The 12,500-nt window shown below is 39.3% G+C and overlaps 2 protein-coding genes across 5 annotated transcripts in view; both read left to right on the top strand.

Moving 5' to 3' along the window:
- Positions 1–5,223, top strand: part of tspan14 (tetraspanin 14) — a 7,135-nt gene extending 1,912 nt beyond the window's left edge. For both annotated transcript variants that reach the window (XM_068734436.1, XM_068734435.1), the window contains exons 3-9: positions 2,477–2,527; positions 2,692–2,838; positions 2,930–3,100; positions 3,204–3,329; positions 3,434–3,484; positions 3,677–3,790; positions 4,094–5,223. In XM_068734436.1, coding sequence (XP_068590537.1) covers positions 2,477–2,527; positions 2,692–2,838; positions 2,930–3,100; positions 3,204–3,329; positions 3,434–3,484; positions 3,677–3,790; positions 4,094–4,159 — 726 coding nt within the window. In that variant the 3' untranslated portion in view covers positions 4,160–5,223. The remainder of the gene's footprint in view (positions 1–2,476; positions 2,528–2,691; positions 2,839–2,929; positions 3,101–3,203; positions 3,330–3,433; positions 3,485–3,676; positions 3,791–4,093) is intronic.
- A 1,986-nt stretch (positions 5,224–7,209) lies between these two features.
- The window catches only part of LOC137890309 (echinoderm microtubule-associated protein-like 4), a 29,598-nt gene continuing 24,307 nt past the window's right edge, over positions 7,210–12,500 (top strand). For all 3 annotated transcript variants that reach the window (XM_068734501.1, XM_068734500.1, XM_068734499.1), the window contains exons 1-3: positions 7,210–7,513; positions 11,117–11,296; positions 11,939–12,059. In XM_068734501.1, the coding sequence (XP_068590602.1) occupies positions 7,489–7,513; positions 11,117–11,296; positions 11,939–12,059 (326 nt within the window). In that variant the 5' untranslated portion in view covers positions 7,210–7,488. The remainder of the gene's footprint in view (positions 7,514–11,116; positions 11,297–11,938; positions 12,060–12,500) is intronic.

The following is a 12,500-nucleotide window of genomic DNA, read 5'->3' as shown; positions in this document are numbered from 1 at the left end:
ACTTTTGATGTGCGTTTGGGGTCATTGTCCTGTCGGAACACCCAACTGCGCCCAAGACCCAACCTTCGGGCTGATGATTTTAGGTTATCTTGAAGAATTTGAAGGTAATCCTCCTTCTTCATTATCCCATTTACTCTCTGTAAAGCACCAGTTCCATTGGCAGCAAAACAGCCCCACAGCATAATACTACCACCACCGTGCTTGACGGTAGGCATGGTGTTCTTGGGGTTAAAGGCCTCACCTTTTCTCCTCCAAACATATTGCTGGGCATTGTGGCCAAACAGCTCGATTTTTGTTTCGTCTGACCACAGAACTTTCCTCCAGAAGGTCTTATCTTTGTCCATGTGATCAGCAGCAAACTTCAGTCAAGCCTTAAGGTGCCGCTTTTGGAGCAAGGGCTTCCTTCTTGCACGGCAGCCTCTCAGTCCATGGAGATGCAAAACACGCTTGACTGTGGACACTGACACCTGTGTTCCAGCAGCTTCTAATTCTTGGCAGATCTGCTTTTTGGTGGTTCTCCGTTGACTCTTCACCCTCCTGACCAATTTTCTCTCAGCAGCAGGTGATAGCTTGCGTTTTCTTCCAGATCGTGGCAGTGACAAAACAGTGCCATGCACTTTATACTTACAAACAATTGTTTGCACTGTTGCTCTTGGGACCTGCAGCTGCTTTGAAATGGCTCCAAGTGACTTTCCTGACTTGTTCAAGTCGATGATTCGCTTTTTCAGATCCATGCTGAGCTCCTTTGACTTTCCCATTGTAGCGTTTGTGGGCGTTTGTATCCAATGAGCCCTATTTAAATGGCCTCAGAGAAGTCACCGGCTGTAGTCACTCATAATCACTCACAAGAAGTTAAGAGGCCATGCTATGAAGCTCATTTCATTGACACAACTTTCTAAGTCACCAAAATTGCTAATTCATGTTGCTGTATGTATATTTTTGACCCAGCAGATTTTGTCACTTTTTCTGTTAACCCATAATAAAGTCATGATAGAACCAAACTTCATGAATGTTTTTTGTGACAAAGAAGTATCTGTTCCAATCACTCTATCAGAGAAAAATCAGAGTTGTAGAAATAACTGGAAACTCAAGAGAGCCATGACATTATGTTCTTTACAAGTGTATGTAAACTTTTGACCACAACTGTATGTGTGTATATATCTATCTATATATATATATATATATATATATATATATATATATATATATATATATATAAATATACTGTGTGTATATATATATATATCTAACTAATCTATAGTTGGTGAACGTTTTGAATCCTTCTCTTGATTATCAAAAACCCTAACCTTAGTTATGTTCACTTTTAAGGAGAACTTATTTTCATCAAACCATCCTTTAAGTTTGACCATTTCATTGACAAAGTTTTCTGCAAAAACTTTTAAATCATCTCCTGAACAAAAAAAAAAAAAAGTGCCATCTGCAAACAAGAGAAACTTTAAACAGTCTTTGATGTTTCACATATGTCATCGATATACAAATAAAAAGTGTAGGCCCCGAAATCAAACCTTGTGGTATAGATGCACTAGATCTATATATATATGTTAGGGGTGTAACGGTTCACAAAATTCTCTGTTCGGTTCAATACGATACAGTGGTGGTTCGGTACGTTTTCAGTACAGCAAAAAAGCAGAAATGCCAAATCCTCTCAGGTGAGACTCTCAGGTAGTCTTTAATAATGAAATAATTTAAGATCTTCTCTAAAATATTCCTCTATGAACTCAAACAGACACATTTCCTGGAAAGTTTTAGAAGTTTTATTTTTACTGAACCGTGAGCCCCGTACCGAACGGTTCAATCGGAATACGTGTATCGTCACACCCCTAATAGATATAGATATACTGTGTATATATATATATATTTATAGATTAATACACATGTAGTCAGATCTATGGTGCTCGAGGTGAGGCAGTAATGTAATAAAACTTTAGGTTTTGCATTCACACAGTCAGTGTTTTATTTACCAGCTGGCCTTTCTCCATTTGGCAGCTGTTACTTTTAGCCACTTGTTTGTATTTGTCTTATATTATAGTTCATAGTTCTAGACCTCTGGACACCTAAATTTGTTCAAATGGTGTTCACAAACCTGTTAAACTGATTCTGTCAGCTGCTAGTCAGCTGACAGGATGTGCTGGTTTCCTGTGTGGCTGATGGAGCCAGAAGTGTCTTTCTCAACCTGTGTTGGATCTGTTATCAAATGTTTGTGTGTTATTAGATCTGTTATAATAATCCACTTAAATATTCAGAAGAGACAATATGCCTACTTTTTAATTGGTGGGGGGGCAGTAAGGGATCTGGATAATGAATAGGGGGGCTCAGGGTCAAAAAGGTTTAGAACCACTGGTCTAAACTGTGTTTGTGAACCTGTCTAAACACTGGTTTGTTTGTTAATATATCTGCCTGAACACTGGTCTCTATTGGATCTGACTAACCGCTGGTCTGTGTCTTTGTGTTGCAGCTGGCTGGAGTTGCCTTTATTGCAGTTGGTTTCTGGGCGTGGAGTGAAAAGGTGAGTTATCATATTAACCAGAGAGTGAATAAAACTGCATTTCCCTCCCATTTCATTTACAAGAGGCTAAATAATTGAATTAATATCTATCTAGTTAGACCTCTTTTACTGGTCTGGTTCTAAACTGGTTTGCCCTTCTTAAACTTGTGTGTTGTGGACTACAGGGGGTCCTGTTGGATCTGACCCAGGTGACACGGCTACATGGTTTCGACCCAGTCTGGTTGGTCCTGGTGGTCGGCGGAGTCACCTTCATCCTGGGCTTTGCCGGCTGTGTGGGAGCTCTGAGAGAAAACATCTGTCTGCTGAAGTTTGTACGTTAAAAACATCCGTCTGATAAAGTTTGTACGTTAAAAACATCCATCTGATAAAGTTTGTATATTGTTTGTGTGTTTTTGTGGTCAGTTTTCCGGTGTGATCGGCTTCATCTTTGTCCTGGAGCTCACGGCTGCAGTTCTGGCCGTGGTTTTTCAGAGTCAGGTCAGAGAATGGATCAACGACTTCTTCTTGGCAAACGTGAAAGGGTACAGAGACGACATCGACCTGCAGAACCTCATCGACTCTCTTCAGAGGATGGTAACGAATCAGGAACCTTTATTATCTTGTTCCTTTAACAGAACCACTGCTGTGGAGCTCACGAACCTTTAGTTTACCCTTTATTGTCTTGTTCCTTTAACAGAACCACTGCTGTGGAGCTCAGGAACCTAACGACTGGGATCTAAATGTTTATTTTAGCTGTAACGGAACCCATCGCAGCAGAGAGAAGTGTGGAGTTCCTTTTTCCTGCTGCATCACTGATCCTGCTGTGAGTTAATCACTGATCAATACTGATCAATATAATAATAGTAATAATAATGAATTTAACTGTGATTCAGTCTCATTGAAGGGAACCGATTTTGTTTGTTTCAGGACTCGGTGCTGAACACTCAGTGTGGATACGACGTGAGAAACAGACCGAAGGTGAGGTCACTTCCTGTTTTTTAAATGTAGCTTCCTGTTTGGACGTCACGTCACAGTTCCTGCAAACCTTTAGACGGTTTATAAACCTTTGGTGGTTCCTGATAGAACCTGTTCTGTACCGTTCTCTGGTCCTGGAAACCTTTCATGGTTCCTGATAGAACCTGTTCTATAACGTTCTCTGGTTCTACACAGAGGGAGTGGACGGATCACATCTACACTAAAGGCTGCATCGCTGCATTGGAGGACTGGTTACCTGGGAACCTTTACACGGTGGCCATCGTCTTCATCGTCATCTCTCTGCTGCAGGTTACTATACATTTATTTAGTATTTACAAAGTACTGACACTGCGCAGAACACAGTACTGTTACTCCACAGAACACAGTACTGTTGCAGTATTTAAACTCATGTTTACACGGATTGTCTTAGTTTAAATATAAAATCTTACTCTGATCTTTCAGGTGAGGTCAGAGAAGAAAGTACGATGTTCGCTTTAGAACATTGAGACACAGATGATCAAACATTGTGGTTTTAATGGTTCCAATGGGGACTTAGACTCTACTGGTTCCTACTGGTTTCTGTACCTGAAGTGTTTGTTTACCTGTGACCAGATGGTGGGGATCTACCTGGCCCGGACTCTGATCTCGGACATCGAGAAGGTCAACTTCAGCTACTGAAGCCACACCCACAAGGGGCGGGACCTTCACCAGGTGGACCTGGTTTCTTCAGATGTGCCATCTTCTTCTTCTTCTTCTTCTTCAGTAACTCTGCTGTACCTGCCTTCACTTCCTGTCGTCATCTTCTGATGACCTTGTTGCTGTGGTTACTGAAAACATGGCCTTCTGTTGACCTTTTTTATGTTGTTTTGTCTCTGAGAGCTTCATCGTCTGTTCAGTGCCTCCATCATCATCATCACAGTTTTCATCACACAGACAATGAAGCTCTGCACCAGACTGCCTTCACTTATCCTGCCGTTTCAGAATGAACACACTTCAGTGCCTCCTTCTTCATCTTCATCTTCAGGTTGACTCCTTCATCATCATCTTCATCTTCTTCATCTTCAGGTTGAACTCAGGTCTTCTATTGAGTCCTGAAATGATTCAGTTTACTGGAGAATAAGACAAATGTATATGATTGATAAATGATGATTAATTGATTATCAAAATGTGAAAACTAATTGAAACACATCTTTTAGAGGCGGGGCCATCGATGGCTCGAGCTCTCTCATTGGACAACTGAAGGTTCAGACCAAAGAAGAAGAAAAGGAGTAGAATGGGAGTTATTAGTCCTTAACGTCCATACGAGCTACAAGCTAGCTAACACGCAGACAGATGGCTAGTTAGCTAGCTTGCTAATTAATGCTGACGTTGTCATGGGGACAGAACCCCCCCCCAGCTCACACTTTCCGTCACCATGACAACGTACAGCGATGTCCAGTGAAAAGGGTTCTTGGTTCTTCTCCTGTTCTATTTCTACGGTTCAGACACTCAGAAACCAGAGAAGAAGAATAAAGTTTTGGTTTAAAGATGTTTGAGATGTTTGAGCCGATGGGAACAAACCAGACAAGATTCTGAGTTATTGTTTGAATTTTCTGCTTTAACTGATTTCTTATTTTTGAATTAATGATTTAATTATAGTTTTTGTGTTTGAGTTTTATTCTGATGGGATTTTCTTTTTTATATAAAAGTGAATTTTTTATGTCTTTTTATATTCATCATAATAAAAATGAAGTTTGTTCTGATTGTTTCACTTTTTAATTGTTCATTTAGTAAGTTTTTGAACTGATGAAGGTTAAACAGTGTTTTAATTTATTATAACAAGAAGTAAAGTTACTAAAAACCTTTGTGTTGATTACAGACTAGTTAATAGTTATAAAAACCAGACAATGTTTAATTAGTATTTCACTTCATCAACACTTGATGAAAAAAAATGTCCCCTTCTAAAACTGCTATAAAAATACTATATGAATCATATCCATCTTCACTGATCATAACTATTAAATCATCTTCAGAATTTAAACACTTTAAATTGTACCACTACGTTTTTAACTGAAAATCACAGAAATTAAAATTTGTTCTGGACACAGAATAGTAGACGGAAAATTGTTTAATTTTTTCACAGTCTGGTAATATAACATTAATTTTGATTTATTTTATCTTTGTGTGCAGTATTAGATTAAATAATCTCTCCTGCTAATTTATAGGGGATGTAAAATGATGAATATTGCTTTCTAATTCTTTACCCTTCAAAGTTTTACCCTCATTAATATTGCCTAAGATATAAACAGTCTATGGTTTCGTTCTTATCAACAGTCTATAGTTCAATTCTTATAAACAGTCTATAGTTTCATTCTTATAAACAGTCTATAGTTTCATTCTTATAAACAGTCTATGGTTTCATTCTTATAAACAGTCTATAGTTTCATTCTTATAAACAGTCTATAGTTTCATTCTTATAAACAGTCTATGGTTTCATTCTTATAAACAGTCTATGGTTTCATTCTTATAAACAGTCTATAGTTTCATTCTTATAAACAGTCTATGGTTTCATTCTTATAAACAGTCTATGGTTTCATTCTTATAAACAGTCTATAGTTTCATTCTTATAAACAGTATTGTTTCATTCTTATAACAGTCTGGTTTCATTCTTATAAACAGTCTATAGTTTCATTATTCTTATAAACAGTCTATGGTTTCATTCTTATAAACAGTATGGTTTCATTCTTATAACAGTCTATAGTTGCATTATTCTTATAAACAGTCTATGGTTTCATTCTTATAAACAGTCTGGTTTCATTCTTATAAACAGTCTATAGTTTCATTATTCTAATAAACAGTCTATAGTTTCATTCTTCTTATAAACAGTCTATAGTTTCATTATTCTAATAAACAGTCTATAGTTTCATTATTCTAATAAACAGTCTATAGTTTCATTATTCTTATAAACAGTATAGTTTCATTCTTCTTATAAACAGTCTATAGTTTCATTATTCTTATAAACAGTCTATAGTTTAATTATTCTAATAAACAGTCTATAGTTTCATTCTTATAAACAGTCTATAGTTTCATTATTCTAATAAACAGTCTATAGTTGTATTAGTCCACTAAACAGTCTATAGATTCATTATTCTAATAAACAGTCTATAGTTTCATTCTTCTTATAAACAGTCTATAGTTTCATTCTTATAAACAGTCTATAGTTTCATTATTCTAATAAACAGTCTATAGTTTCATTATTCTAATAAACAGTCTATAGTTTATTCTTCTTATCAACAGTCTATGGTTTCATTATTCTTATAAACAGTCTATAGTTTCATTATTCTAATAAACAGTCTATAGTTTCATTATTCTAATAAACAGTCTATAGTTTCATTATTCTAATAAACAGTATATAGTTTATTCTTCTTATCAACAGTCTATAGTTTATTCTTCTTATAAACAGTCTATGGTTTCATTCTTCTTATAAACAGTCTATAGTTCATTATTCTTATAAACAGTCTATAGTTCATTATTCTTATAAACAGTCTATGGTTTCATTCTTCTTATAAACAGTCTATAGTTCATTATTCTTATCAACAGTCTGTAGTTTCATTCTCCTTATTTGTGATTCTGGTATTAGACCTCCCGGTGGTGCTGCAGCTCAAGATCTCCAGTGAAGACTGTAACTTGACCTTCCTCCCCCGTTTCCTCCCTTCAGTCCCCCCCCCCCCAGAGCAGGCGGAGTCGGAAACGCGCAGCAGCAGCATCGGTCCGTCGTGTCTGCAGCTCCTCTAGCCTCTCTCTCGGCTGTCGGATCATCCAAAGAGCGTCTTCTTCTTCTTCTAGCCCGTAGGAACGCGGCGGATCTTCGGACTCACGGACGGACGGACCCGGCGGGTCTAAACCCGGCTTGGCTCGGCTCGCCTCCTTCTATCTCCGCTGCGGTGGAAAAACCCGGACGGAGGCCCGCAGCGTGCGTTCAGCCTCCCGCAGGCCTCCGGCCCGGACTCCCGCTTTTCTCCCGGAAAATGGACGGATTCACCGGAAGTCTAGGTGAGTCCCAGCGCCGCTCGCGACCCAAAGACCACCTGGTTACTTTTCCGTGCTGCTATGGCACGAGGAGAGCAGCGCACGCCTCTGGCGGCTTTACACGTGTCACTGCTGTATTTATGAAAAAGGCTTTGCACCGCCCCTCCGGCTGCTGCAGGGCCACAAAACCAGCAGCTCCTCCTGAAGATAAAGTCCTGGATCTGTTAGAGACCTGCTGAGATATAGACCTGGATCTGTTAGAGACCTGCGGAGATATAGACTTGGATCTGTTAGAGACCTGCAGAGATATAGACAAGTATTTCTTTTATTTCAGATTTAAAGGCAGTAAGTGGTATCAGTTCTTTGAGTTTTAAATCATTCTGCAACATATTCCATGATGAGGGTGCAGAGTACACAAGAGCCTGCACAAGAGTTGACGCACAGCAATATATCACAGTGTCATCAACATAAAAGTGAAAGTTAGCGTCCACCACATATTGGCCCAGATTATTTATATAAACCGTAAATAAAAGTGGACCAAATACAGAGCCTTGTGGCACACCTTTACAGACAGTTGCAATATCAGAGGATAGACCCTCATATCTGATGCACTGAGACCTATTCTCAAGGTAGCTCGTGAACCAAGCGACCGCTTGCTCTGAGAGCCCTGAGTTGAGGAGCCTTAGCCTTAAAACATCATGGTCAACTGTGTTAATCCTGTTGTCCTGCTGTTGTCCTGTGTTAATCCTGTTGTTCTGCTGTTGTCCTGTGTTAATCCTGTTGTTCTGCTGTTGTTCTATGTTAATCCTGTTGTCCTGCTTTTGTTCTATGTTAATCCTATTGTCCTGCTGTTGTTCTATGTTAATCCTGTTGTCCTGCTGTTGTTCTATGTTAATCCTGTTGTCCTGCTGTTGTTCTATGTTAATCCTGTTGTCCTGCAGTTGTTCTATGTTAATCCTGTTGTCCTGCTGTTGTTCTATGTTAATCCTGTTGTCCTACTGTTGTTCTATGTTAATCTTGTTGTCCTGCTGTTGTTCTATGTTAATCCTGTTGTCCTGCTGTTGTCCTGTGTTAATCATGTTGTTCTGTGTTAATCCTGTTAATCCTGCTGTTTTGTTGTTGTCCTGCTGTTAATCCTGTTGTTGTTCTGTGGTTGTCCTCTATTATTCCTGGGCCCCGTTCCTCGTACGTGGTTCAACTAAGTCGATCAACTGTCCTATTATCTCGGTTTCTCAAAGGCTGATCCGCGCTCAAACAATATCGTTAATTCGAACCAGACTTCAGTTATCAGGATAGTTGCGCGTGCCTGTCCTACTTCATAAGGGGGAAGCGTCGATCACCGAAACCATGATTTTTTAACAGTACAATGACAAATAAACTCAAAGAAAGAGCCTCTTTTTTCTCCGCTGACGAGCAGGAGATGATCATGAACGTATATGATGAATTCAAGACCATAATCATGGCAAAATCTAACACCGCCACCACTGCGAATGCTAGACAAGAAGCATGGCGAAATATCGCAGACAAGCTAAAAGCGTAAGTGTTGGGAAAATGTATCGGCTAATTTGAAGTGCCTCATCACCCCAATCAATCAGATTATATTTCTTTAAATGTGCCGGTTGGCAGTAGGTTTCATGGAATGCATCATCGAATGAGATCTTGCTAGCGTAAATAATGATCTCAACTCTTTCAGAATAAGTAGTTGATACGAATTAATAGATGCTTATGAGGATATATGTACTGTATGCGCTTATGTATCATGTACTATATATGTGTATATACATGTATATGTAGATTACCATATAGAAGTAGGTGTGTGTGTGAATCTGTGTATGGGTGGATCAGTGTTTATGTATTATTCATAATCAGAAATTCAATCAATTGAAGCAGTGAAAAGAAATTGTGTGATTCTCTCTATTCTTATCATGAGTCCACTTTAATCCTGTTCTACAGTCATGACATGCTATAGTCTACTAATAACACTGACATATCATCATGAGTGCTTTCAACCCAGCCATCAAGAGGACATGGGAGCAAGTAAAAACTAAGCACAAAAACATGATTCAGAATGGTGAGTCAATACAATATGTACCATGGTGATGTATTGAACACATCCATAAGTTTCTTAAGCGCCAAATAAACTTTACCAACAGCACGGCACGCAGCGCCGACGATGTACAAAAATGTACCACTCGCAAAAAAGAGCAAGTCTATGCATCCAGTCTGTGAGACGGTCAGTGCTCTGCTGCAGCCTGTTCTCAACGTACGGCTCGAGAAGGTCTTGTAAATAAAGAATCGATAGCGCTCGTATAGGAAGTCATCATGATGTGATAACAGATCATGGTGATCTCGAAGAACTCTCTCCCTATAAAACGCTAATCCAACTAATATCGCTCCTTCATCAATGGGATCTCTGAGGAAGGGAGCTGACATTGTTTTCTGGGGGAGTGGCAAGCTTATCCAGCTAATTTAAGTTAGCCTGCGCTGGAGCAGGTTCAAGTTTATGAATGTGTTGCTATGGTGATTTTGCCAAACTTGCTTCGTGGAACTCAAAAGCCTGATTTATCTTGTCCTGCTGTTCTATGTTAATCCTGTTGTCCTGCTGTTGTCTTGTTTTTGTCCTGCTGTTAATCCTGCTGTTGTCTTGCTGTTAATCCTGCTGTTGTCCTGCTGTTTATCCTGCTGTTGTCCTGTGTTAATCCTGTTGTCCTGCTGTTTATCCTGCTGTTGTCCTGTGTTAATCCTGTTGTCCTGCTGTTTATCCTGCTGTTGTCCTGTGTTAATCCTGTTGTCCGGTGTTAATCCTGTTGTTGTCCTGCTGTTTATCCTGCTGTTGTCCTGTGTTAATGCTATTGTCCTGTGTTAATCCTGCTGTTGTCATGCTGTTTATCCTGCTGTTGTCCTGTGTTAATCCTGCTGTTGTGCTGCTGTTTATCCTGCTGTTGTCCTGTGTTAATGCTATTGTCCTGCTGTTTATCCTGTTCTTGTCCTGCTGTTATTCCTGTTGTTGTCCTGCTGTTAATCCTGTTGTCCTGCTGTTAATCCTGCTATTGTTCTGTGTTAAACCTGTTGTCCTGCTGTTGTTCTATGTTAATCCTGTTGTCCTGCTGTTGTCTTGTTTTTGTCCTGCTGTTAATCCTGTTGTTGTCTTGCTATTGTATTGTTTTTGTCCTGCTGTTGTCTTGTTGTTGTCCTGCTATTAATCCTGCTGTTGTCTTGTTGTTGTCCTGCTATTAATCCTGCTGTTGTCTTGTTGTTGTTCTGCTGTTAACCCTGCTGTTGTCCTGTTGTTGTCCTGCTGTTAATCCTGCTGTTGTCTTGTTGTTGTTCTGCTGTTAACCCTGCTGTTGTCCTGTTGTTGTCCTGCTATTAATCTTGCTGTTGTCTTGTTGTTGTTCTGCTGTTAACCATGCTGTTGTCTTGTTGTTGTCCTGCTGTTGTTCTATTGTTAATCCTGCTGTTGTCTTGTTGTTGTCGTGCTGTTTATCCTGCTGTTGTTCTGTCTTAATCCTGTTGTCCTGCTGCTGTTCTATGTTAATCCTGTTGTCGTTCTGTTGATCCTGTTGTTGTCATGTTAATCTTGCTTTATTCTGTATATTCAGACCCTGTGTCTTTGTTTCTTGGTAGATGACAGCATGTCTGGAGCGAGTGTCTCAGATGTCAACGACCGTCTTTCTGCTCTGGAGCTTCGTGTTCAGCAACAGGAAGATGAGTTGACGGTAATGAAAGCAGCTCTTGCTGATGTTCTTCGCCGCCTCGCTGCCTCTGAAGTCTCTTCTTCCTCAACCAAGAAACATGGAGGCAAAGGTAATGTTGTTTTTGTCTTTCTTCATGATCAGTCTGATGAAACCTGATTTCATATTGCTGGTTCCAGAAGTTGCTACAACATACACATGCAACATTAAATGAAAACTAAATAGCTAGTGGTAAATATTAACACACACACACCCACATACTTGTTTAAAACTGGAAAGGCTCTTTTATGTTCTGTTGTAGTTGTATTTAACTAACTAGTCATCTTATTATAACATATATACAGTTGTGGTCAAAAGTTTACATACACTTGTAAAGAACATAATGTCATGGCTCTCTTGAGTTTCCAGTTATTTCTACAACTCTGATTTTTCTCTGATAGAGTGATTGGAACAGATACTTCTTTGTCACAAAAACATTCATGAAGTTTGGTTCTATCATGACTTTATTATGGGTTAACAGAAAAAGTGACAAAATCTGCTGGGTCAAAAATATACATACAGCAGTGCTAATATTTGGTATGTATGTAAACTTTTGACCACAACTGTGTGTGTGTGTGTGTGTGTGTGTGTGTGTGTGTGTGTATATATATATATATATATATATATATATATATATATATATATATATATATATATATATATACACACTGTACAACACTAAAACCGTGTTAACATTAGTATGCTTCCCCATCAGGTGGTGCTGCTCTTCGTGAAGCTTATTCAATGTCCTGCATCTCTAACGGAGGAACATCTGGGCGAAAAAGAGACTCCACCTCAGTCACCAGGAAGGAGACGATGTCGTCCGCCGCCAAGAGGTAAAAATACAGACTAACATATACGCACGCACGCACGCACACGCACACACTGAAGCTGTTTTCTCCTATGAACTATGAAGGGAGTTTCCCTTCACACCTGTCGTACACAACAGGAGGTCTCACCTTCTGTAGATACTGTGTTTGGTGGGCGAGGGGGTAGAGTGGGCAGGAGTTAACACAACCGAGTCTCTGTCGAATCACGTTGTGTCTCCAGTTAGATATTTTTGTTGGTGTCTTCGTGTAAAATACCTTCTTCACCAGTAGCATGGAAACATCATCAACACTGGCTGGTAGTTCTCTGGACGATAACCGTCTGTATTCACACATCAATCAGTCTGTTTAAGCCTGGTCTAACTGATCTGGACATTTACATCCTGCTCCTCCTGTTACTGTTTAGATACGTTCAGGGTTCAAACTGTTTTGTTAACTGTCGCTGATTTT

Source organism: Cebidichthys violaceus, unplaced genomic scaffold (assembly GCF_023349555.1).
Source record: "Cebidichthys violaceus isolate CVI_PGR_0920_01 unplaced genomic scaffold, fCebVio1.0.p SCAF_64, whole genome shotgun sequence".
In the NCBI taxonomy this organism is placed as follows: domain Eukaryota; kingdom Metazoa; phylum Chordata; class Actinopteri; order Perciformes; family Stichaeidae; genus Cebidichthys; species Cebidichthys violaceus.
Note: the sequence above shows the minus strand (reverse complement) of the source record. Positions and strands in the feature narration are given on the sequence as shown.